This window comes from Diabrotica virgifera, chromosome 1, assembly GCF_917563875.1.
Source record: "Diabrotica virgifera virgifera chromosome 1, PGI_DIABVI_V3a".
NCBI classification, from domain to species: Eukaryota; Metazoa; Arthropoda; class Insecta; order Coleoptera; family Chrysomelidae; genus Diabrotica; species Diabrotica virgifera.
In genome coordinates, this window is record NC_065443.1 from 257,136,981 (window position 1) to 257,164,956 (window position 27,976).

Consider the following 27,976-nt stretch of genomic DNA (forward strand, 5'->3'; position numbering starts at 1 on the left):
ATACAGGGCTATATCACAGAACAGAACTAGTTTTCAATCGTTTGAACGATCATCATCAGTGTTAACCTAAAATGTGTATAACCTGATAAAATAATGCAAAGTATTTAAAATGTTGACTACGATTTTAAAAGTTATGGTTCATGGATGTTAAACATCCATGTTTAATTTCACATTTTATTTCTATGTTCCTATGACAGATTAATTGTAAAGGGTTTTTAACCAAATATTTTTACTTTGGTGGTTAGCATGTTAGATTCACGTGAGTATACCCTATAACTTTTAAAACCGTGGTCAAAATTTTAAATACTTTGCATTATTTTATCAGGTTATACACATTTTAGGTTAACACTGATGATGATCGGCCAACCGATTGAAAACTAGTTCTGTTCTGTGATGTAGCCCTGTATAGGGATTTTAACAAATATACCTTTTATAAAGGATTTTTTTGTAAGAAATGGTATCCAGTCAACTACAGGAAAAATTTTTCCATGTGGAAAATAAATATACTCAAACACACATAAATTTTCAAATACCATTTATTTACTATACCATAAAATATAAATATAAAAAAAATCAAATTTATGCTAAACTTTATTCTGTGTAAAATTTCTTATCTAATAAAAAAAGAACCTTTAATTCTATTATCTCCTTTGTGAACCAAATTTATTCAATTGAAGCTGTAGATTGCTCTAATTATTAATATAAAAAGAAAACAAATTTTAATTTCAACTCCTTAAATCAGAGGTACCCAACCAGTGTGCTACGGCCCTGAAGTCCCTGTAGGTGTGCCGCGAATTGTGATTATACTGTGTGCCGTGGCCGAACCAGTTTTTAAGTTAGTGTGCCTCAAGCTACAAAAAGGTTGGAAACCGCTGACTTAAATCAATCACTTTATACCTTCTATGAATTCATGGATGAATAATTTATGTCCAATTCGCCGTGAGCCGATGAGTAGAGGGGAGTTGACAGTTTTCGCCAGCGCTGTTAGTGGCAGTTTTGTGTATTGAATTTGAACAATTTTATCAGAAAAGTACGAGTTTCAAACCGCGAGAGAGCGCTACCGACGAATCTCACAGCCAATAAAAAGAGAGGTAACCTCTAAATTTCACATAACTTCTTCTTTTGTTTCAATGGCCTCTTGCATAAGCAGTCATCCAGTCGCACGAATTTATATATTAAATATTGAAATTATAATGAATAAAATAAAAAACAATAATTACTTTTACTATTAATTCTGTGTATTCGTTCAGTAATCAAGTTACAATAATATTTCAGTTCATAATTTGTGCTTTTCTAGATAAATATTGTTGTGATCTTATTTTTGAAATCTGATGCTGTTCTCAGATGTAATTTATTTTAATTAATTAATTAATGATTATCTCATTAATCAAACAGATCAAATACCAATATAGTGTCAATCTCAGGGCTAAATTATAATATCAATTACTTACTTTCGTAGCTTCAAAATATTTCTCAGTGGATTCCTAATCGGGATTGATAAAAGAGAGTAAAATAATACACATATATAAATTTCAATTAGAAATTATAAAATCGTTTATTTTATCTAAATGGCATTCAATGCTTAATATTTCTTATATCTTATCTTTCTATCTTTATTTAATATAACATTTACAAACATGGGAATCTTATTTCTTTTTGTCTCCAAAGTTATTTTATTTAAAATGAACTATTAGGATTTATCAGTGATAAATTGATTTAGATTTGATGAAAAATTTTTAATAATGATTGTGTGCCTCAATTTTCAATGTGGTATTTAATACATAAACCATACATTCATGTCATAACAAAATAGACTGTTTTCCACACATCTCTCATCTATTCTCCTACTTCCAAATTAGCCCTTCCAGCACTCAAAAATCAACCAATCCCAAGCAACTTTCAATTATCCGTATTTATCAACACAACTTTCCTTTTTCTAAATATCTTAATGGATTTCAAGAAAAAATAATATTCCCCATTTCAATTTTACTTTCTACATTAATACAACATTTACAAATTTAATGACCTATTATCTTATTCACTAGTAGAGTATTAGTTAGCGGTGGTTAATGACAAATCCTTCCGCGAACACTTTCTTTGTACACATCACTCTAATTGTTTACTGGAATCGTATTGTTCCCGCGGTTCGTAAACACTTCTCCGAATCACTCTCTTAAAAGCTACCTATACATGAATTGTTTTATACAGGGTGTTCCAAATTTACATGCCCGTGGTCGAGAAAAATGAAAACCTTTATTTTAATTTGACTATAATTTATAATTATAAACTTTTATTTCTTATATCAATTAGGAATATAACGATATATATATTTTTCTCGTTTTGTATATTTTACATACACCAATTTTATCAGAAAAGTTTCAAACCGCGAGAGAGCGCTACCGTCGAAACTCACAGCCAATACTATTAAATTGATGTGGCTATCAAAAAACAAATATGGTTTGTAATACAAAACAACACTCTCATATCAAAAATAATCTGACTTACTATCCGTTGCAAGATAATACGGATGGAATTCCCCAGATTGTTTTGTACTTGATATCGGCCCAGTCTCTTAATCTGGGGAATTCTATCCGAATTATCTTGCAACGGATAGTACCTTTTAATCCAATCTCTACGACGCACAGTGGTGAATTTTGCCGAAAACCTGGCCAAAATGCAAAAATTTAAGTTTATATATACCGAGAAATTTTATATGAATCTTGCTCTGTAGGTTCCTGAGGATCATAAACGGCCGTTGAGGGTAGAACAATACAAGCATATCACATATTTATATTAGTGTAAAGTTGGGATTGAACAAAAGCGGACCGAATAAAATTAAATTGTGTTATTCAATTGAGGCAATGTTAGGTTTTCGTTTAAAACTATAGACGTGTATTATTTTGTTATTTTATAGTGGATGCTCTTTCTGGAGGTAAGTGGAGTATTTCAATATACTTTTTAGATTCTTTTTTATAACATAAACTTTATTTACAACATATTTACAAAATGATGGCAAGAATGTTCAATCGTTTTCTGTTTACCAAGTTTTAAAATGGGAAAAGTAAAAAAGTCAGCTTTGGTCAGCAAAGATTTTTTGCTTAATAAATAATTCAATATGTACATAAATATTCCTCAAGAAACCATCTGCAACATTAAGTTGCAAACTTAGCGGAATTCTTCATTTTAAAAAACTGTAACATGCTGGAGAATTTTCATTAATAGACTTTAATGTTATGGTCAGTTAATAAAGTAAGAACAAAATATGAAGCAGCTGATCCAGTAAATTTACAGTTTTTTCTTACACAAGAACCGCCGTTTTTTGTTATTTTTTTGCTTTCTTCTTCTTTTTTTAATCTTTAAGTCCTTTTACCTTTATGTATATGTCTATCTTTTTGCTTTCTTATTTTTATATTTTTTAATAATTTTGGTCGTGTGAGTCCAAAAATTTGCCCTTTTTTTTAAATAAAATGCATAAACGATAGGTACTTTATATTATGAAGCCAAAAATAGGTAGGTCAACTCTTAATACATATTAATTGTTTTGTAAATGGATCCGATTTATTATAATTATTACCTACCAATATGTGGCTTCTTAACACAAAGTTTCGCTTATGCATTTCATTTTTAAAAAATTAAAATATTTGGCTCACACGACCTAAATTATTAAAAAATTTAAAAGTAAGGAAGCAAAAACATAGGATTATACATAATGAGTAAAAGAACTTACAGATTAAGAAAAAGAAGAAGCAAAAAAATAACAAAAACCGGCGGCTCTTGTGCAAAAACACTGTAAATTTACTGGATCAGATGCTGCCATATTTTGTTCTTACTTTAATAACTGACCATATAACATTAAAGTCTCTTAATGTACAAATTCTCCAGCATGTTATATTTTTTAAAATGAAAAATTCCGCTAAGGATGCACCTGGCTGCAGATGATTTTTTTAAGAATATTTATATACATTTTGAACTATTTATTAAGCAAAATATCTTTGCTGAGAAAAATAGACTTTTTCCTTTCCCCTTTTTAAAACTTGAAAATTGAAAATTATTGCCAATATTGTGCAAATATGTTGTAAATAAAGTCTATTTTACGAAAAAAAAGTCTAAAAAGTATATTAAAATACTCCACTTACCTCCAGACTCCATCTAAACTTAAAAAATAATACACGTCTATAGTTCTAAATGAAAACCAAACAACGCCCCAATATTATTGTATAACACACTTAATTTTTATTTGATCCGAGTCGTTCAATCATAACTTTACACTAAGATAAATATATGATCGCATAGCCGCCCATACCCATGGGCACAGCCACGGCCCCCTAGCTTTTCTGTTCCTTTAAACTATAATATATTGTCATCCAAAGTATACAAAATGTAATGTGCAACATCTTCACGTCTGGCCCTTCCCCTAAAAAATTTTTAGATGGGCGCCCATGCACGATCTGCTTGTATTGTTCTACCCTTAACGGCCGTTTATCATTCTCAAAAGTTTACAGAGCAATGTTCATATAAAATTTCTCGGGGTATACCATTAAACTTAAATTTTTACATTTTGGCCACGTTTTCGGCGAAATTCACCACTGTGCGACGTTTGCCGACGGACTCCTGTTAATTCTGCTTGATTGTGTTGTCCTAGATCTCCCACAACGTGCTCCTCTGATTCTGCAAACTGTGCTTCTCCTTTCAATTGTTTAAAACAGCACTCGTTCGAATTCTCTCCACAAATCAAAATCCCCGATTCGATTTAAAAACAATAGCAATTATAGGACCCAAGATTGTTCTCCTCCACTTGGTACCTCGTGCAAAGTTTATATAATACTTCTATTTTTACTTACAGAAATTGGAATCTTTTCGGACATAAGAAGTTTGGAATTCTCGACTTGGTCTCGTTTCGCCTTCCACGATCCTGCTATCACCAACTTAACACAACTTGCACTAAACACAATGCTTTCAAACTGCTTGCTCTCGAGAGTAAAAACACAATGATCCTAATTCTCTCCTATAATTTGAACATCCAATCTCTCGTCCTCCTCCCATCGTTTTTTCATAGCCAAACACACACTCATTCTCAGTCAACCACCCTTACTTTCTCTTAATACAATAATATCGTACCTATACAAATTTGGTTTCTAGGAGATAGATTAAAACTTCTTTTTATTTACAAATAGAAAAACCCTTTAAACAGCAAAAGTATGTTTACTACCCAATGACTTCGAGGAAAAAATTCAAACGGCATTGTATTTGTAAATCATACCTACTGTTCATTATTCTTGATAATTAAAAGTTGTTAAACACTTAATCCGTTCTTTTGAATTTCTAAAATGTTTATCAACCAATTGTTCGTAGAAACTCAGCCACTATAAAAATTCGCTCTTCTGCGAAACACTTCTTAATGCTAAATTATTTTATTTACAAAATTTTACCATATACAGGGTCTTGAAAATTTATGGTCTCATGGTCTTTGATTTGAACTACAACAATTTTCGCACCAAATAACATTCCATATACGTGTTCGACACCTCGCCGCCTGTTGGTTGAAATATGGCTGCGTGTCGCAAAGAACCAATAGAAAAGTCCTAAAAAGTGCCAAATACATATACAGAATGTTTAGATGCTTGCCGTATGCAATCTCATATGTTGTTTAAAATGACCTAGTTGAGAAAACGGCTTAAAACAAATTTCACACTTGCGAGGTTGCTCTCCCATGTGTCTCATCAAATGTATTTTCAAATTACCTTTCAGAGAAAACTGCTTAAAACAAATGTCGCACTTGTAAGGTTTTTCCAAAGTGTGAACTTTCGTATGTGCATCCAAAGATGGTTTGTGAGCAAACTGCCTTAAACAAATTTCACACTTGTAAGGTTTTTCTCCAGTGTGCACTCTCAAATGTATTTTGAAATTACTATTATGAGAAAACTGCTTAAAACAAATTTCGCACTTGTAAGGTTTTTCCAAAGTGTGAACTTTGCTATGTTCATTCAAAGATGTATGGTGAGTAAAATGCCTTAAACAAATTTCGCACTTAAAAGGTTTTTGTCCAGTGTGCACTCTCAAATGTATTTTGAAATTGCTACTATCAGAAAACTGCTTAAAACAAATTTCACACTTGTAAGGTTTTTCCAAAGTGTGAACTTTCGTATGTGCATTCAAAGATGATTTGTGAGCAAACTGCTTAAAACAAATTTCACACTTGTAAGGTTTTTCCAAAGTGTGAACTTTCGTATGTGCATTCAAAGATGATTTGTGAGCAAACTGCCCTAAACAAATTTCACACTTGTAAGGCTTTTCTCCAGTGTGGACTCTCAAATGTATTTTGAAATTACTATTATCAGAAAACTGCTTAAAACAAATTTCACACTTGTAAGGTTTTTCCAAAGTGTGAACTTTCGTATGTGCATTCAAAGATGAATTGTGTGTAAACAGCCCTAAACAAATTTCACACTTGTAAGGCTTTTCTCCAGTGTGCACTCTCAAATGTTTTTTGAAATTACTGTTATTAGAAAACTGCTTAAAACAAATTTCACACTTGTAAGGCTTTTCCCCAGTGTGCACTCTCAAATGTATTTTGAAATTATTATTATGAGAAAACTGCTTAAAACAAATTTCGCACTTGTAAGGTTTTGCTAAAGAATGAACTTTGCTATGTTCATTCAAATATTTATGGTGAGTAAAATCCCTTAAACAAATTTCGCACTTAAAAGGTTTTTGTCCAGTGTGAACTTTAGTATGTGCATCCAAAGATGATTTGTGAGCAAACTGCCCTAAACAAATTTCACACTTGTAAGGCTTTTCTCCAGTGTGCACTCTCAAATGTATTTTGAAATTACTACTATCAGAAAACTGCTTAAAACAAATTTCACACTTGTAAGGTTTTTCCAAAGTGTGAACTTTCGTATGTGCGTTCAAAGATGATTTATGAGTAAACTGCTTTGAACAAATTTCACACTTGTGAGGCTTTTCTCCAGTGTGCACTCTCAAATGTATTTTAAAATTACTACTTTTAGAAAACTGCTTAAAACATATTTCGCATCTGTAAGGTTTTTCTCCCGTATGTGATCTCAAATGTTTTTTTAAACTATTTGTTCGGGAAAAGTGCTTTAAACAAATTTGACACATGTAGGATCTTTGGCCTGTCGCATGTTTCGGACTTATATTTAATGTTGTTTCTTCAGTGTTTCTATTGCTATATTTTTCTTTGGGAGATGAATGTTCTATTGTTTTCTTAATTTCCATTTTGTTCTCCTCTCGAAGAGAATCTAAAATACAAACAAACCATAAAAATTTTTACAAGGAAAAAATAACAACAAAAATAATATAAAATAATAACAGGAAAAAAAACAACTGTAAAGGTGCCCACTCACTAAGAAGGAAGCGCGAAGGTTTGAATGTGCATTGTAGTCAGGGCTGGATTTAGTCTAGTAAAATAAAATTACACTACATGTAAATCAAAATGTAAATTCGTACAGGTTGAAACAAATTTTATATCAACGTTTAGGTGGGTACAAAAGATATTTTCAAGAAAGTATCCAAATTATACGAGGGGATCATTGTTTAAATAATTAAAAAGGGGTCATTTTTGCAAAAAATTTACTTTTTTAACTACTGAGGTCATTCCATTACTAATAAAGGTTATGGGATTTTTTTCTGCAAATTTGAAGGGTAAATCTTTCACATGAGACTTACTAAATTAAATTTGACCCCCTATTTATTTAAATAATTATACATAAAGCTTTAAAAACAAATTTGCAAAAAATTATTTTTAGCGTTTTAAATAAGCACTATAAAATATCTTATTTTACAGAAAAAGCTGCGCTATGTTATCAGTAATAACAAAAAAAAAATTGGTCCAAAAATATTTAACAATTTTTTGAGATATTGAATTTGTTTATTAAATGTTACTCTATTTTCAATTGCAAAAACGCGGTTGTTGCCAAACGAATATTCACCTGTATTAAATCTTATTATTTTTATTTTTATGTATATATTCGACAAATGTATTGATAAATTCAAATTTCAATTAAACTTACCCCTAAAATGGCATTTGAAAATTATTCAAATTTGTTTATAATTTGTTTTTTTAATAACGCCGCCGAGATTAAATATTTTGAAATGTCGTTTCGATAATTGGGTTCCTGGGAATTTTTCACTAATTAACAAATTTTTTTGTCTTTTTTCCTCTTCTTTTTTTTCTTGGAGTTATATTATTAGGGGCCCTTTTAGGGTTAAGTTTCATTAAGAATGTCGAATCTCTAAGTTATAGATTCTAGACCTAAAAATATTAAGATTGGTCCAAAATCACTTATATAAAATGTGGCTACTTACTGAGCTACAGGGTGTTTTATTTCAAAATTTAAAGATTATTTTTACCAAGTTCTGTCAAACTATTTGACGTATCCTTATCATACTTGGCAGAAAGTGTTGGTACTATACAGTTTACTAAATTGTGATAAATAAAAGTTTCTAGCTACTACCAGAGGCGTACGACAAGGGATAGTTAATGGTTCACCCTTCCCAAATTGTACGCCACTGAGGGAATGACTATTTCAGTGAAATTTTTCGATTCTCCAATACTTTCTATGTTAATAATATACTCTTTACTGGTAACGATTAAGTCATTCGTTTTCGAGATATTGGACGTTAAAAATGAAACGGCATAGTTATTTTGATTCATTCATTCATTCATTTTAAACTTCCAATATCTCTCAAACTGATGACTTTATCTATACCAATAAAGTTATTTACATACAAAGTATTGTAAAATCGAAAAATTTCGCTAAAATAGTATTTCACTCAGTGGCGTAGAATTTGGAAAGGGTCAATCATTCACTATCCCCTGTCGTACGCCTCTGGCACTAGCTAGAAACGTTTATTAATCACAATTTAGTAGGGTATAAAATAGCCACACTTTCTGCCAAGTATGATAAGGATACGTCAAATAGATTTAAAGTACTTGGTAACAATATTTTTTAAATTTTTAAATAAAACACCCTGTAACTCAGTAAGTAGCCACATTCTATTTAAGAGATTTTAGTTAAATCTTAATATTTTTAGGTCAAGAATCTACCACTAAGAGATTCGACATTCTTAATAAAATTTAACCCTAATAGCTAGTAGTAATATAACTCCAAGAAAAAAAAGAAGAAGAAAAAACGCCCAAAAAATTTTGTTAATTAGTAAAAAATTCCCAGGAACCCAATTATCGAATTGGCATTTCAAAATACTTAATCCCCGCGACGTTATTAAAAAAAAATTATAAACAAATTTGATTTATTTTCAAATGCCATTTTAGGGGGGAGTTTAATTGAAATTTGAATTTATCAATACATTTATCGAAAATATACATAAAAATAAAAATAATAAGATTTAATACAGGTGAATATTTCTTTGGCAACAACCGCGTTTTTGCAATTTAAAATATAGTAATATTTAATAAATAAATTCAATATCTCAAAAAATATTAAATATTTTTCGACCAATTTTTTTTTGCTTAATACTGGTAACATAGCCCAACTTAGTCTCTAAAATAAGATATTTTATAGTGCTTATTTAAAACGATAAAAATAATTTTTTGCAAATTTGTTTTTAAAGTTTTATTTACAATTATTTAAATAAATAGGGGGTCAAATTTAATTTAGTAAGTCTCATGTGAAAGATTTACCCTTCAAATTTGCAGAAAAAATCCCATAGACCTTTATTAAAAGTGAATTACCTCAGCAGTTAAAAAAGTATTTTTTTTTTGCAAAAATTACCCCTTTTTAATTATTTAAACAATGATCCCCTTGTATAATTTGGATACTTTCTTGAAAATATCTTTTGTACCCACCTAAACTTTGATATAAAATTTGTTTTAACCTGTACGAATTTACATTTTGACTTTTTTTTATTTTATTAGGCTAATTTACATATGGGCTAAATTAGCTATAGCCCAGTACGGCAGAATTTAGGGGGCGGCAAATTTTGGTAAAAAAATAAAAAATGGCGGGGGAGAGCGGCACATTGTGGATAGCCCAGGAGCGGCAAATCTTCAAATCCACCTCTGCGTGCAGTAGTTATTAATTAATGGTACGAGGTACAGATAAAAGTGTGTACGTGTATGGTGAAAGATGTGGAATAGGCAACTCAGCCTCTCGAAATCAGGATCGTCTTGATTTTTAGCGTGTGCAATTAGGGAGCGTTCAAGTATTACGTAACGCAATTTTTGAAGATTTTTGACCCCCCTCCCCCATGTAACGCACCGTAACGTTTTTATGTACCCCCTCCCCCTACCTAAATCTAAACGTAACACCCAAGTGACCATTTGAACCTAAATGGAAAACTAGGTTGCGAAAAGTACCGGAAGCCCGGTAAAAGAACTTTGTTATTATTTTAATCGCATTTGAGGTAATAATAAAAACTTACAATCATCATCCAGCCTCAAATGTCCACTGCTGAACATAGACCTCCTCCCCTCGTTTCCAACCACGTCTATCCTGCGCCGCTCTCATCCAGTTTTTATTTAGCTTTCTTACGTCGTCTGTCCATCTTGTAGGCGGTCAACCGACGCTTCTCTTGTCTTCTTTTGGCCTCCATTCCAATAACCTTTTTGTCCATCGCCCATCTCTCATTCTGGCTATACGTCCTGCCCATTTCCACTTCAACCTGGCTATCCTTTTGATGACGTCAGTCACCTTTGTTCTTCTCCTGACTTCTTCGTTTTTGATTTTGTCTCTCAGAGTTATTTCTAACATTGACCGCTCCATTCTTTTCTGCGTTACTCTTAGTTTGGTAGCCGAGGCTTTAGGTAAGGTAAGTGTTTCTTATCCGTACGTCAAGACTGGGAGGACGCACTGATCAAATACCTTTCTCTTTAGGCATGTGGGCAACTCACTTTTAAAAGTTTCTCTCAGTTTTCCAAATGCTGTCCACCCAAGAAAGATTCTCCCTTTTAGTTCATTTGTCTGGTTATTCCTGCCAATCGTAATTTCATGTCCCATGACATGAAATACATATGTCCAAAACTTAGAATAATAATCTTTTATTACTAATTTTACATTTACATTTTTCCTGCTTGGTCCCATCCTTACATACATTTTTGGCTTCATTCTTTATTGTTCTGCTCATGCATTCTTCTATTTTATCTTTTTTAATAAAAACTTACAAATAAAATAACATATTTATTATTTCAATATTTTATTTTGCTTAGTAAAAATTTTTGTTTAACAAATAATATACGATGCTGCCAGTAGTTTCGGAAAAATAGTGAAAAAAATGTGTAAAACTTTTTGTTCCTCAACGCCCAGTATCGTGAAAACGCATGCCGTTACAAAAATTTTATACTAATCAAACCCCAATTATTTTTCAGTTTTTCACCTATCTTAGAGATCGTGTTACCTTTTTCTGAAACACCCTGTATATATCGCCGCTGCCTAGGAAAAGTATAACTCCGAAAAATGCCGGTACGAGTAGAACTTTCAATGAACGCCGCGAAAAACATTATTTTCAATTATATGATTGTGAAAATTATAATCCCTAATAAAGTGTTAGCGAAAAAAATTATTTTTTGAGGAGTATCAGCAAAAAACATCATTTCTGTTTGTGGGTCCACTAAAATCATAATTAGTAAAAAGTTCTCAGAAATAATTGTTTTCGTCGGAAGAAACAGCAACAGAAACGGAAATAATTGTTTTCGTCGGCATCTATTATGAACTAAATTTTTTCGTTATAAATATTTTGGGAGTTTTAATCTTCGCGAACACGCATATAAAAAAGAATTGTATCGCTAACACTTATCAAAGAGTTATTATTTTCACTGGAAATGTATTAGGAATCATAGACTAAGAGCCGGTATAGGTGAAATTTCTTAATCATTTTAGACACGATGGGACCCTATAACTTAAATAGTAGAACCTAAAAGAAAACGTTTGAACACTGTGCTGTCACTTTTCTGTGGCACATGCGTCGACAGTGACGCATCAAACTTTCCACTGATGGACGGGATAAATAAATTAAAAGTTACCCTCCCTTACTAACAGAATTAATTTTTTTTATTTTTTTAAGTTCTATGTGATTAACACATAGGATTCAGCGTAATTTTAATCCACCACCCCCTTCCCCCTGCCCCCACCATCAAAAACTTCATTTTTTGTTTTTATTTTTTTTTTGGTGGGATGCAATCAATTTTAAAATTTCCAAAAATTTTAAAAGCTGAGGCTTTTATAAAACATGCCTATTTTTTATAGACCCATAGGTAGAGTGTACATAACCTCAAAAAATTAAAAGAAATTTTTTTTTTTTCAAAAAAGCGTATAACTTTTTTTGAAAACTAGCTGAAGGTCTAATTTTTCCTTAATCTTGTGTGTTTTATCAAACACTATATTTTTAATTTTTTTCAGATTTTTCCGTAAAGCTTCCCACCTTCAAAAATCCGAAAAACTGTTTTTTTGGGGGGTTTTGGGGTATTTTCCCTATTTTATAGACTTCATAATATATCAAATCAATTTTGATTATATAGGTTATATGTAACTTGAAGTAACTGAGTCCTTTAGAATATTTAAAAATCAGAAAAACACGTTCAAACCCCCCAAAACCCCCTTCAAAAACAATTTTTTGGATTTTTGAAGGTGACCAGCGTTACATAAAAATCTGAAAAAAATTAGAAATATAGTGTTTGATAAAATACATAAGACTAAAACAAAATTAGATCTGCAGCTATCCCCAAAAAAAAGTTATATACTTTTTTCCAAAAAAAAATTTTTTTTAATTTTTTGAGGTTATGTACACTCAACCTACAGGTGTATAAAAATAGACGTGTTTTATAAAAGCCTTAACTATGCTTGTGAATTTTTTGAAATCTTAAAATTGATTGCATCCCACCAAAAAAAATAAAATCGAAAAATAAAGTTTTTGATGGTGGGGGCAGGGAGAAGGGGGTGGTGGGTGAAAATTACGATGTATCTTATGTCTTAATCACATAGAACTTAAAAAAATGAAAAAAATTAAATCCTGGTAATGAGGGAGGGTATTTTTTAATTTATGTATCCCGTCCATAAGTGGAAAGTTTGATGCGCCACTGTAGACGCATGTGCCACTGAAAAGTGACGGCACAGTGCTCAAACGTTTTCTTTTAGGTTCTACTATTTAGGTTATAGGGTCCCGTCGTGCCTAAAATGATTAAGAAATTTCACCTATAGCGGCTCTTAGTCTATCACATTAATCATGGGTACCAGCGATATAAGAAGGCACTTATGGAATAAAATTATTTCTGTCCTTGTTTTAATCAATTTTAAAAAACGCCGAGACCCGTAGATTTTTATATATAAAAATGTGTGCTTTTTAAACATAAATTTAAATGTACAGGGTGATTCATGCAAGCCTACCGTAGTGCATAAGGTTTATTTTTAAACACCCTGTATATTTTTATATTTTTAAAAGCTGTTTAACAATCTGATTTCATGGTCTTTATGAATTATACAGGGTGATCATTTAAAATTATAATGTATGGAAACCACTTATGGAATAAAATTGTTGTCATGTGTCATTATTTTAGAAAATTATAAAAACGCTAGGATACGTCAACTTTTAAATTCAACTATGGACTATTTAAACATAAATTTGAATATACAGGGTGATTCACTTAAGTCTAGCATAGTCCGTTATCTTTAATTTTAATCAAACACCCTGTATATTTTTGTTTTTAGAAGCTGCTTAACAACCTCATCTCAAAAATGTGTATTATGTAGGGTCTATTATGAATAATGCAAGGTGAAATTTTGAAATTATGTATAATTTTCGCCAAGATATTAATCACATAAAACTTTGAAATTAATAATTTAGGAATCACACTTTAAATAAGGGTATTATTATTTTTTAAATATCTATCAATTTTTTAAACTAAGTATCAATATAGTGGGTTTTGTATTTAATTGTAATATAGTATTGTGCTTTTTATTTAAAGACATTTTTAAATAATTTGAAAATTTGCGTATTTAAAACGTTAATGAATACCTACTGCAGAAAACGATTTCGAAAACATACATGATTTATGAACATGTAGTTCCCTCTGCAACATCTTAAATAACATCTGTATCTTTTAATCTTTTGTTGTGGAGAGAGGTCCATCTAATTATTGGAAACACATGTTACTGTGCTTCATCTGTGTTACAAATTTTAAGATTTTTTCACTTGAATAGGTACTATTGTCCTGTTTTCGGAACATGAGCGGAGCGTGAAGGTGCAACATAATACAATTCAGGGGTCTATGTAAAACATAAAAGAAATTCCGTAGTTTTTTTTCATTTAAGTTAAAAAAGAATGTTACGTAACGCGCTGTTCGAACCCCCCTCCCCCCCCATGTAATGCGCCGTAACGTTTTACAAGACCCTCCTCCCCCCAAACTGCGTTACGTACTACTTGAACGCTCCCTTATCATCGCACGGGGAACAACGACAGTTGTATGGACAAGTCTCTGCATCTTTCATTTTCAATCAGTCGTGTAAGAACGCTCGTTGGATATTTCATATTATTGAGCATTTTATGAGAAAACAAACGGTGTATTAAGAACCATGAGTGATCTAGAGACCATGTTGAGAAATTTTTTTTACTGAATTCCTAGAGCTTTACAGAAGTTATCCCTGTTTATGGCAAATTAAAAATAAACCGTACAGTGATTGTCAGAAAAAAAAAGCCCACGAAAAACTGATTAAAAAAATGAAGTCCAACTCTATGAATCAAAATGAAGTGTAGTTCCTAGCTCTTTACAGTTGCCAAAAATGTTGCAGTCAGTATGTCTTTAATTACTTAGCCCGTCGCATTCGCTTGTCTTGTTTTTGTATCAAAAGAGTTATTAAAAAAAATAGTTCAAAATATGTACTTTGATCCATTCTCAAGTAATTAAGTCAATCTGATGGATCAAGTCGCAATTCTTCCAGTAAACTGACATCAGAGTACATAGCTCAGTTTTGAAACCAAGCCTTTGTCCATTGTGACCTTTTTGTCTATTCATATTACTTTCTTTCCTAATGTCTTTTATTTTTCAGGGAAAAAACTCATTATAGATAAACCCACTTCTTAAAAACTACTTATAATAAATAGTTACAAATCAATATACAGGGTGTATCAAATTTATGTGCCCGCGTTATACTAACATTAATAAAGTTTCTTATTCTATCTTTGATTGATAGATTGATACACAATAACAACCCCGCCTTGTTTTGAGATAAAATCGTTTTCAATAAGTGCAACGAAAAGAATGATTTTCTCTCGACAACAACAGTTTTCTTTTATATCAAAATATTTATTCCCGCCTGAAAAACAATTGCTTCCTTTGTCCCAGTGTCTGTACTTATATGGGATTGGGTACGTTTTCGATCGAAAATTTCCTACGTCTTTAACCTCAAAGGAATGTTCATACTTTTTGGCTACTTTGTTTTCTTCATTTATTAAATTTTCATACTCCCTCAATTTTACACGCAGTTCCTTCTCCTTTTCTTTTCCACATATCAGTTTTCTTCCTTTTTCCTCTGATTCTTTACACATGTTTATTGTGTATTCTGCCTCCTCCTTTTCGCATACTTCTTCTTCAAATACTACAGTTTCAATTGTATCTCTTTCGCCTTCCTTTTCTATTCTTATCTCTTCTTCTTCTGGGCTCATCTCTTCTTTTGAGGAATCCCAAGCTTCAGTTTCCTTTGTCAATCTCTTTTCTTCTTTTTCTTCTTCTGGGCTCATCTCTTCTTTTGAGGAATCCCAAGCTTCATTTTCCTTTGTCAATCTTTTCTTCTTCTGTGCTCATCTCTTCTTTCGAGGAATCCCAGGCTTCATCTTCTTTAATCATCTTCTATTGCTTTCTCCTCTTTCTTTTCTGTCCTTGCTTCATTGCCAAATTCATTTCCACCGTTTGTTTTTTGTCTAAATTTTCCTTTTTCCGTTTCTCATGTTCCTTGTCCATTTCCATAATGTCCTGTTCTTCTTTTTCCTCTGTGATTTTCATCGTGTTATTTTTGAAATCTATCACCACTTGTTTTTCTGACAATTCATCCACTCCTACGATCATATCATGTATCATGTTCGGCATTATAACACATTGTAGTGCATCAAATTTCTTTCCCAATCGAACCCTTATTCATATTCCTTCATTTATTGTTGCCAAAGTCCGTTTATTTGCGCCCCAAATTTTAGTTATTATTTTCCAAATTTTCTAGTTCCTTTTTCTGGCAATTTGTTAACTCCTCCATTTTATTTTGAATTTTCATTTCTTGTTCTTTCATGTGATCTTTAATTTTCATTTCTTGTTGTTCTATCTCGTTTTTCATTGTTGTCAAATTTTCATCCTTTTATTTCCTTTTCATACTTTCCTATGCGTTCCTCTATTTTCTTATTGTTCTCTTCTATTGCTTGTTTTGTTTCCTGTTGATTGTCTTGCATTACTCGTTTTGTTTCTTCCTGATTTTCTTGCATGTTATCTATTTTCTTTGATGTTTCCTCCTGATTTTTATCCATTTTATCCATTGCTTGTTTTGTTTCCCTTTGATTTTCTTCCATTTTTTGTGACTGGAGTTGCATCAGTTGTAATAATTTATCTATTCCTGATAACTCCTGTTTTTCTGTTGCCATGATTGTTGTTTCCAAAATGTCTTCTTGTTCTATATGTTCTTCTTGTTCCAAATGTTCCTCTTGTTTTTTGTTTTCTTTGCTTTTGCTTCTGGTGGTCGGCTTGTAGTTAAAATTTTATCCCCGCCTGATACGAAATTCGAAAATACAGTGGAACCTCGATAACTCGGATTAATCGGGACCGCGGCCGATCCGGGTTATCGAAAATCCGGGTTAGCCGGAGAATATAGTAAAAATTAATAAATAACCTCCATTATAATTACAAAAACATGAAATACATATGCACAGTACACATCTAAATTACGTATAGTTGTATAGAGTGTAGAGTTTTGTTCATTTCTTGGTAAAAAACTCAGTCATACTGTAGAGATGTACCGACACCATAATATGGTAGGTCTGGATCCAGCGTACGAAAAAAAAGTTGATAAATAGCAAGCTGAAAATTTGTTATTAGCTTAAGGGTGTCTAGTCGGACAAACATTAATATATGGGACACATAGGGGACACTGGAACAGGGGAAGTTTTAACTGTGGAACAGGTTAAAACTTTGGAACGGTCAGACCACGAAAACGGCACATGTATTTTGTCCGACAGAACAGACTTAAACTCTCCGAACAGAGATTAAACTGTCATGCAAAAATCAGACTGCTATTTATCACCAAATTGGCGTTTTAATGAGTGGAACATGTAGAATATGTCAAATGACAGGAATTATGACAGGTGATAAATAGCAGTCTGATTTTTGCATGAGAGTTTAATCTCTGTTCGGAGAGTTTATGTCTGTTCTGTCGGACAAAACAAATGTGCCATTTTCGTGTTCTGACCGTTCCAAATTTTTGACCTGTTCCACAATTAATACTGCCCCTGTTACAGTGTTCCCATATATCAAAGTTTATCCTACTAGACACCCTTAAGCTATTAACAAATTTTTAGCTTGCTATTAATCAACTTTTTTTTCATACGCGGGATCCAGACCTATGGTATCATAATATCATATTATGATGCTGCAATAAATTTATTTTAAAGATTCGCCTTTATCAATCCTACCTAATGTTTCTAGTTTCTTTTCCATTGTCACTACAACATTTTTACGTTTTGTTACCATTACGTAGACAAAAATCACACAAACACAATCTGAAGCACGATTACAGAACGGAAGTGATTAATACGACTACTACACACAATACGGTTACAAGGAACAATGTTGTTATTTAAGAACAGACTAAGCCCATTGTTTTAAAAAGGAATTTTTAAATAGTCACGTCTATTTTAAACAATGCTAAGACAGTTTGGCATAAATAAAGGAAAAGGAATACAGACAGGTTATCTCTCAAATAATATTTGGCCTACATACATTTTTATTTGATAAAATTGTTAAATTGTTTATTTGTTAAATTTTTGTCTGATGAAAATCGGTCCGGGTTAGCCGGACTTCCGGGTTATCGGGGGCCGACTTATCGGGGTTCCACTGTACCTAGTATGCTGTAGAGACGAAAATTTTTCTCTCCCCAAATATAATCAATTTATCACAAATTTTCAAATTTATCAAAATTCAAATCAATCAAAAATAAAATAAATATTTCATAAATTTTAAATATATCAACTTTTTCTGATGAGCAAATAAATTTTCCTTCGCCTGTTTTTCCGTTTCCTATCCTTTCAAATTCAAAACCAGAGATACTTTAATGCCTCACGTTGGTTCGCCATGTTGTTATAATCTGCTTTTTATTACTTTCATATCAATTAGTCTTTATTTGATTACTCCAATTAATTATTTAATTAAATTATCCAATTGTTGCAAATCATACAAAAAAAAAATTAAAAAAAAATCTCAGGGTGCCTTTTTTAAATACACAAAAAAATTTTTCTAAATTATCTTATGTTATACTTGGTGTGACCAACTCCAATTTAGTCGAATTCAGGACAAGACTGAAAAAACTACCTAAAATCCGGGACTTTTCAATGAAAATCGGGCCATTTTTTTTAAATATAAAACTTTAATTCTTTTTATTGAATCATCATTTTATTGATTATTTAACATTTTTATGTCAACAAAAATGTTTTTGATGGAATGGGTTGTACCTAACGATGCTAACATTTTTGTTAGTTTTTGACGTTTCGACTTCCAATCCGGAAATCGTTCTCAAAAAACGAAAAATTAGAAAATCTACTAATGTTGGATATCCATGTAAATTGAACCTTGGGATAAAATATAATTATCATTTTTTGATATTCAAATTTTTAAATCGTCGTTTCAGAAGAAAATAATTAAAATACAAACACCGGAAAAAGTCCAGTGAGTTTTCATAGAACTGCATATAATACGACGATATAAAATGCATGCGTTTTGGATGTAGTATGTATTGGTATAACAGTCTAGAGATTGTCGACTTTTTTCGTCCCACCAATTCAATTAGATGTGAATTCTTAGAAGAATGATTGTGTGTATTAAAAATTTCAAAATGGACTTTTACCAAAAAGTTGAAAATTTGGATAGCCCGGAAACCTTGTCCGGGACGCCGGGACACGACTTCGTAATTCGGGCCATGTCCCGGATTTTTAGGGCTTGTCCGAATGAAATTTTTACCACTTAAATTTATTCTAGTTCAAATAAAAATTTATCGGTTTGTTCCCGATAACTTTGATAAAACAAGCTAAACAAACAAATTTAGGTATTCGCAAAATTACTTATACTTCCTATTTAATTTTTGAAATATTGGAATCTTAATTCATATGCTTTTACTCAAAATTTTAGTTTCCGAACATAAAAAAATCTTTCACATAAATTGACTGACCTTTTGCTTCACTCACAATGATGTCTCCTCTTGACCCAAACAGCTCTCCCTTGTTGACTATGTAGGCTACCTATCAAAGCCCTCTCCGTTCTCAAGCTTCAATCGAGCAGCATACCAGCACTAATTCTCCAAAAGACAATGAGCTAGGCCTCTTTTAACCAGTAGTCGATTCAAACAACTCCAAAATTCTCTCCTCTCCCTCTCACAATAATACAGAATCAAAGAGGTATTTCTTCTCAATTTTATCTGTCTCTCGTTCCACTTTTCAGCTCCACTCTCCACTATCAAACAACCACTGGTACTTGCTTTTTAACTATCCACGAAAACTTTGACTACTCTTCTGGGATGCCGGTCACATAATAATTCCTCTTTCCAAAACTATCTGAAAATTCAACCTTCTCTCCTTCCCATTCCAAATTGCCAAACCAGTCAGAGACATTTCTTCTTCCCCATTCTTTTTTTTTCATTCGAAAAAACCCACACATACTTTCAAAAATATTCCTACCATCATAATTACTTTCGGGAAATTCTACAAAATTTACTCCGGGTTAAGCAAAAGAGATTAAAATTCCAAACTTTCTTTTACATTATTTTCTAAAGATATTATTACCTGTGGCTTTTGGCCTCGTGCATAACAAAGCACCGTTATAATCTCCAAATACCCTGAACAATTATTGTCTGTTCATATTACTTTCTTTCCTAATGTCTTTTATTTTTCAGGGAAAAAACTCATAGATAAACCCACTTCTTAAAAACTACTTATAATAAATAGTTACAATTCAATATACAGGGTGTATCAAATTTATGTGCCCGCGTTATATTAAAATTAATAAAGTTTTTTATTCTATCTTTGATTGATAGATTGATACACAATAATATACAGGGTGTCCCGAAAAGAATGGTCATAAATTATACCACACATTCTGGGGTCAAAAATAGTTCGATTGAACCTAACTTACCTTAGTACAAATGTGCTCATAAAAAAAGTTACAGCCCTTTGAAGTTACAAAATGAAAATCGATTTTTTTCAATATATCGAAAACTCTCAAATATTTTTTATTGAAAACGGGCATGTATAATTCTTATGACAGGCCCACCTTAAAACCAAATTATAGTGAAATTTGTCCATCCCATAAAAAATGTATGGGGATTTTGTTCCCTTGAACCCCCCAAACTTTTGTGTACGTTTCAATTAATTCATTATTGTGGTACCATTAGTTGAACACAACGTTTCTAAAACTTTTTTGCCTCTTAGTATTTTTTTGATAAGCCAGTTTTTATCGAGATGCGGCTACTTTTTTACTATATTTACATAAAAAATTTATGGGGGTTTTGTTCCTTTAAACCCCCCAAATGTTTGTGTACGTTCCAATTAAACTATTATTGTGGTACCATTAGTTAAACACAGTGTTTTTAAAACTTTTTTGTCTCTTAGTCTTTTTTTGATAAGTCAACTGTTATCGAGATGTGGCTTCTTTTTCAAAATATACCAAAAAATTTAAGTTATAAATAAATTTTCAGATTATTAACAGATGTCTATAATCATACTTAACCATATACAAATAGGTGGTGGATTCGACAAATATTCAAAATATCTCGATAAACACTGGCTTATCAAAAAAGTACTAAGAGGCAAAAAAGTTTTAAAAATATTGTGTTTAACTAATGGTACCACAATAATAGTTTAATTGGAACGTACACAAACATTTGGGGGGGTTTAAAGGAACAAAACCCCCATAAAATTTTTATGGGGTACACAAATTTCACTATAATTTTTTTTAAAGATGTTACTACGATAAAGATTCCTCATGTCCATTTTCAATAAAAAACCTCTAGGAGTTTTCGATATATTAGAAAAAATCGATTTTCATTTTGTAACTTCAAAGGGCTGTAACTTTTTTTGTGAGCACTATTGTATATAGGTAAGTGAGGTTTAATCAACCTATTTTTGACCCCAGAATCTGTGGTATAATTTATGACCAATCTTTTCGGGACACCCTGTATAAATAGGTACTTATAACCAGTGCTGTTTTTGTGACGGTATGCGCCGGTACGTCGGTACTTCTTGGGACAAGAAAACAAAAAAATATTGTGTTAATAACTTTTAAGAAACCACAAGTTGGATAGGAGTAAACAATTTCAAACTTTCTCAGACAAATAATCTTTGTACTCTTTTTTATTAATGATTTAGCCAAGTAGGGATGGAGATTTTTATAGTGTTCACGACAAATTAATGAATTTTTTCTTTGCTCCCAAATAGCTTTAAAACACCCTTTTTGATGCTAAATTTAAAAAATTTTCCCAGGAGCGGACACCCCTTCTAAATACCCCCAGCTCCCCCGGAACCTATATTGTTACAAAAACAGCACTGCTTATAACCACATGTAAGCTGTTAGCAAGCTTGATCCTGGATAGCCAAAGAGCTTTAGGAAATGAAAAGAAACAAGAAGTTATGTATGAAAAATAAAAAGTACCTATTGGGTTTAACTTGGGTGGGATATTGGGAAAGTATCTATTCCTGATTGATACATACTATAAATACCATTAATACCAGATACAAAATAAATCATCTCATTACCTGTCTCGCCTGAGTAATCTTCCCCTGGTTCACTTTTCAAATCTTCCAAATCTGCTGATGTGGATAGCGCATTTTGGTAATACTCTTCAAATTCTTTCTTAATTTCAACTTTACCTTTCATTGCTACTAAATTTTACAAAATTCAGTTTATAATATTATAATAATAAATACAACAAACAACAACAGAGAATATTCGTTGCATGCAAATGCAAACATTTTACTTTTTATTTTTATTAATTTTTACTTCTTCTTCTTCTTCTTCCTTTTTTTTGGGTTTCGATTTTTTTTTTTAATCATTTACCCAGTACATGTTATTGGTTATGCGCGTCTTGCTCAAGGCAATGCACAACCAGGTGTCCTGTCAACTTCAGATCTATTTTTTTTTTTTTGGTCCTATGTGGTCCTTGTCCTTCTTCTTGTTTTTCTGTAGCTAGAGGGGGAAAAGTGTTACAACATTTAAGGTTAACTTAAGACTTTTCTCGTTTGGGGGTAGCTTCCAAACATTTTCACATAGGTTTAGGGCTGGCTACCTTCGGTTAGGATTAAGGATTTTAAGGATACAAATATAATTTTTGACATTTTAGGAGATTCCCTGTATTTTCTGAAGTATTTATTTATTGTTATTGTTATTATTATTATTTTTTCAAAATTCTATAGATCTACTTGAAAAAATTTGATAAATTTATTGATTATCTTAATAACTTTATTCGAGGGTTTATATAAAATGCTCTGTAAAGATATTGGACTGTCTGTTCCAGCTTTTATTAGTTCTAGATACAAATCCATATCTTTATGTTTATTTATGGGGCACTCAAAGATGATGTGTACCAATGTTCCCATAGTACCGCATTCGCATATCGGTGTTTCCGTTTTGCCTATTTTGTGGAGATAACAAGGAGTTTTGCAATGTCCACTTCGTAAACGATTAAGGTTAGTAATATTGTTCCTACCCAAATATCCACATTTGTTATACCAAGGTTTTATAGGGAAACTATCCTGCAGTCCATAATAGTCCGGATATTTTCCTTTAATTTGGGAATACCAGTTATTGTAAAATTGAGTCAAGATGTTCTTTTTTGTAACACAAAAGATATCTGTGCTGATGTTTTTTACATCATATGGTACTCTTAATTCTCTCCCAATATTGGCCAAGCTATCTGCCACCTCGTTGCCTTTAATCCCCTGATGTCCCGGTACCCATTCTAATCCTATTGAAAATCCCATATTATTTGCATCTACCAGTAGTTTTTTGGTCATTATAGTTACATAATCCATTTGGTCCCATTTGTGACTAGATATTTTGGATAAGGCACTTTTTGAATCTACAAAGATCACTGCTTTCATGATTTCCTTTTCAATACATACCGACATGGCTTTGTATACCGCTATTATTTCAGTTGTGCAGATTTGTGTGTAGTTATGGAGTCGTGACGAATATTTATAATTGATGCTTGGGATGTAAATTCCAAATCCCGATTGATTTGTTTGTGGGTCTATTGATCCATCTGTATATACGTGGGTATGATTATTATATATTCCACCATATTTAGCTATGAACCTTTCGTTCGATTCAATTTCATATTTTTCAAATTCTAGACTTTTAATTGTAATGGGGTATAGAAGAGTTTTTCTTTCTACCTCATATATAGGATTGATTTTATATCTAATTATGTTTTTTGTTTTTTTGAGTATATTTGTATATGCTAGTGAGTAATCAGGTATGACCTTGTTCCTCCAGAATCTATTGTTTGCATTTATTGCTTCGTTTAGCTTATTTAGACTCTTTACTATGATATTGTTTTTTTCCGGCATTTGTTTGAGTATATATTTATGTGCTAGTATCTCCCTTCTAACTTGTAACGTTGTTACTGAACATTCTGCTTGCAATATTAAGATGGGTGTAGAACGTAGACAACCCGTTACGATTCTCAAGGCAACATTCTGTACTTGTTCCAACCTCATCATCAAACTTTTACTGCAGGGGTTTAAAAGATTGGCTGCGTAATCTAAATGAGATCTAACTATTCCTTTGTATAAACTCAAAAGAATGTTCGGGTCAGCTCCCCATTTTGTACCACAAATTGCTCTCATGACATTTATTCCTTTGTTTGCTTTAGTTATCATGTCGTTAATTTGAATTGTCATATTCAAATTGCACTGTAAATGAAATCCCAGATACTTTATTTCATTTTTCCATGGAATTTCCATATTTTGATATATCAAATGTGGGAAGTTATAAGCCTGACTTCTTTTTCTAAATATTATTGCTTTTGATTTGTGTGCTGAAATTTTAAAGTTGTGTTTCTCAAACCACTCCTGTAAATTTATTATATGGGTATTTAAGGAATTAATTAGCTTGTATATATCAGATCCTTGCACCAGAATTACAAAATCATCTGCATATTGAAAACACTCCATCTCATGGTTTATTAAATCATGTAGGGATCTAGTATAGAGATTAAATAATATTGGACTGAGTGGAGACCCTTGAGGCAATCCAGTGGATGCTTGCATTGGGCCTAATATATTATTTGATTTGTCTTTAACGTAGATATTTCTGTTGAGCAAAAATTGCAAGATCAAGTTTGCATAAGTTATTGGGATGTCATACTTTAATAAGTATTTATATAGCAAATATATATTGACTGTATCATATGCCCTACTGATATCCAAAAAAATTCCAATTGTATTTAAATTTTTACTAAATCCAGTTCTAATATAATTAATTGTTAAAGCTAAGTTATCGTTGCACCCTTTGTTTCTTCTGAAACCTAACTGCTTAGGGCTTAGTATCGATTTTTTTTCCGTTATTTGTTCTATTCTTAATTTAATTATATTTTGCAAAATTTTGCCTACACATGACTCTAGAGCTATGTTTCTATAATTATCCTCACATAAAGGGTCTCTATTGGGTTTTAAAAAGGGAATGACAAGGGTGTTTTTCCATTCTTGTGGAAAACCTGTGTTTCTTTTAACTATTTGATTAAATATTTTTGACAATGTATCTAGCGCCACCAGGGGAAGTCTGTTTATCATGCTATATGTTACAAGATCTAAGCCAGTAGCCTTATCCTTTTTATTTATGACACTTATTATTTCTTGCCTTGAAATGTCCTCCACATCCTCGTTAGTTAGGGTAACCATGAACTCAGGATCTGTTATGTCAATTGCCAAATTATTTAATATGTTCTGAGCTATGTTTTTGTTGGGAAGTTTAGCAGGGATTACAGCATTTTGATATGTGGAGAATAGCTTAACTGTTCGCCATATTTCAGATAGAGGAGTGTCCCTTGTCAATCCATTGCAAAAGCTTTTGAAGCTATTTCTTTTTTTTGTTTTAAATATTTTTTTACTGTATGCAAATATTTTTTTGATTTCAATATAATTTTCATTGCTTGCTTCTTCCTTATATTTTTTAATTTTTTCTTTTCTTGTTTTTATTAAATTAGAGCATTCCTTATCCCACCAGGGAGGGCTTTTCTTTTTTCTTATAGATTTTTCTGTTTTCAAGAGAGGTATTTCCTCATCACTCACCATTTCCATAATTTGTGTAAATGAATTATAGTCTTCACACCCATTCTTCATCAAGTCTTCCATTTTTGAAGCATAATTCTCCCAATTGACATTCTTTGTATTTCTTTTATGACTTTTTTGTGTTACTATATTTTCATTTACAATTGCGATTTTGCAAGAAGTTGGAAAATGATCACTGCCTCCAGAATCCTCTAACACATCCCATTGGCATATATTTGCAATTTCCGAGGAAATTAGTGTTAGGTCTACCGCTGAGGCATTCTGTCCAGGTAGGGTAATCCGCGTGGGTCTCCCATCATTGCAGCAAACTAGATCCAAATCCTCTAAGGATTCAGCAATTATTCTTCCATTAACATTAACAGACACTTGACTTCCCCAAAGTGCATTATGTGCATTCATATCCCCCATTAAAATTTTATTTCCCCTGATTTTATTTATGCGTCCAACCCAACTATTTAAATTTATTTTTGCCCTAGGATGGATATAAATGTTAATAACTGTAATGTCCCAATCTATTATTTTTATTGCTAAAATTTGAATTTTACTAACATTATTATTATACCTATATACTATTTTGTGATCCAGACTATTATGAACCACAGTAGCTAGGCCACCATAACCATCCCCTCGATCCAACCTATGTATTTCATATCCTCTTAGATAGAAGTGATGATTATTTTTTAGCCAAGTTTCATTTAATAGAATTAATTTGGGTCTATGTTCGCTTATGAAATATTTCAGACTGTTATAGTTACTGCTTAAACTTTTTATGTTCCATTGGATAATAAGTGGATTCTTGATATCCATCTAAATCTAGCAACTTTTGGTTCGATGAGCTTTCATGTATAAATAGCTGGTTCAAGTAATTGATTATATGTTCCTTATGTTTCCAATCTAGTTTTTTTAATATCGCATTCAGTGTTTTTTCTGTGTCCCTCTCTAGTTGCTCTGTACGGGAACATCCAGGAGTCTCATTGTTTACTGCACGAGCTCTCTCTTCGCTTCTCCCATTTGGAGATAATAAATATTGATTGTGTACTTCTTTATTGTATGTCTTATTTGTTTCATTAGCCTTTCTTTTATTTTTGTTTGAGTTATTCTCCATTTTTCTACTAAACAGGTGTTCAGGGTTACTCTTTACATTTTCTATCCATCGCATATTGATGGGAATTGTCTCTAAATTATTTATTTGAGTTTTATGTAATGTTGGGAATTCCTCCTGGCTCATTCTGAATATATTATTCTCTTGCGATTTTCTAGTAGAAACATAAGGAAATCTCTCGCATGCCTCGTAGTATGAAAGATTGTCCAGAGACATGACAGCCTTAATATTCCGCTGTCTCACATACTCTGGACACTCCTCATAGGTACTTATATGAAAGCTGCTATTACAATGTAAACATTTCATCGAACAATCCCCTTCATGTATTTTTTCCGCGCAGTTTTTGCATTTTTCTCCCCCTCTACAAAGATTTTTTGTGTGTCCAAAAAGAAAACACCGATAACATTGAACCACTGGTATCATGTATGGTTTTACCCTAAAAGGGATCCCATATATATTCACTTCCTTCGGGATTACTTTTCCCGAAAAGGTAAATGCGACCGTTTCTGTATCAATATATTTCTCCGTGTCATATTTAGACTTCCGTTTAAATCGTCTTATTTCTAGTACTTTAATGTTGGCCGAAGCCAATCCCGAAAATTTGATTAGATCTGCATCCGATATACTAGTATCTACATTATTAACGACTCCCCTACATGTTACGTTATTTGCCGGAATAAACAATTCATATCCATCATTTCTGACCACGTCATTTAAAACAAATTTATTAGCATCCTCCCATTTCTTGAAAGCAACGCTAATTCGGTTTTTTCCTTTTTTGCTAAGTTTAAGTACATTCTCGATTTTTTTGTCATTTATGTATTTTGCTAATTTCAAAAAACTATAATTACCGACGTTATCGCCTTTTGACTCCATAAATACCTCAAAGGGACCGGTATCAGTGTACTGATAATAGAAATGTTTTTTTCCTTTTTTTATTTCATTGTTATTATTAGTGATTGAATTAGCATTGCTATCAAGTAATGGTGTATTCTTTAAACTACTATTATTTTCAGTGTTTTCTATATTATCTAACATCTCCTCATCACCGGGGGGGTTAGCCCCCCCGGTAGTATCCCCCATAATTAACCGTGTAATGCAAAGCTGTCTCTTTTTTACCTAACTAGATAATGTATAATTTATTTTATTCAAAGAAAGTACAGGAAATTTAGGAATTCAACAGATAGGAAATTTGTTAGTTACCTCTATTATGTAGTTCCTATTTTGTTTTTGTCGCCTGCGTTTTTTTTTGAATTATCACTTCCACACTGAACTGTCACACAACCGAACGTTACGAAAGCTCATACAGAAGTCTTATTAATTTTTATGATTCTGTCTAAATCCTGACCCGTTGCTTAGCGGCGGGTAATTTGG

At 32.0% G+C, this 27,976-nt stretch overlaps 2 protein-coding genes across 3 annotated transcripts; both read right to left on the minus strand.

Moving 5' to 3' along the window:
* Nucleotides 1–585: 585 nt before the first annotated feature.
* LOC114330896 (zinc finger protein 227-like) lies at nucleotides 586–27,916 on the minus strand. Of its 2 annotated transcripts, none has more exons than XM_050649169.1 (3): nucleotides 27,806–27,916; nucleotides 21,967–22,331; nucleotides 586–7,262 (listed from the first exon to the last, which is right to left on the minus strand). In XM_050649169.1, the coding sequence occupies exons 2-3, from the start codon at nucleotides 22,085–22,087 to the stop codon at nucleotides 5,614–5,616; spliced, it is 1,770 nt and encodes a 589-aa protein (XP_050505126.1). In that variant the 5' UTR covers nucleotides 22,088–22,331; nucleotides 27,806–27,916; the 3' UTR covers nucleotides 586–5,613. The 2 variants fall into 2 exon arrangements, with proteins under 2 accessions (XP_050505126.1, XP_050505123.1); XM_050649166.1 differs by having other exon boundaries at nucleotides 21,967–22,396.
* On the minus strand, nucleotides 14,424–18,071 carry LOC126883533 (uncharacterized). Its single transcript, XM_050649173.1, has 2 exons — nucleotides 17,769–18,071; nucleotides 14,424–17,727 (listed from the first exon to the last, which is right to left on the minus strand). Exon 2 carries the CDS (start codon nucleotides 15,709–15,711, stop codon nucleotides 15,148–15,150), a length of 564 nt encoding a protein of 187 aa, XP_050505130.1. The 5' UTR covers nucleotides 15,712–17,727; nucleotides 17,769–18,071; the 3' UTR covers nucleotides 14,424–15,147.
* Nucleotides 27,917–27,976: the final 60 nt, after the last annotated feature.

What these genes read in the sequence shown, in the direction of transcription:
- LOC114330896 (XM_050649169.1), bottom strand. Translation starts at nt 22,087, where the DNA reads ATGAAAGGTAAAGTTGAAATTAAGAAAGAATTTGAAGAGTATTACCAA. An exon ending in AGATTACTCAGGCGAGACAG is followed by an intron (nt 7,263 to 21,966) that starts GTAATGAGATGA and finishes TTTGTATTTTAG; the next exon opens with ATTCTCTTCGAGAGGAGAAC.
- LOC126883533 (XM_050649173.1), bottom strand. Translation starts at nt 15,711, where the DNA reads ATGAGCCCAGAAGAAGAAAAAGAAGAAAAGAGATTGACAAAGGAAACT.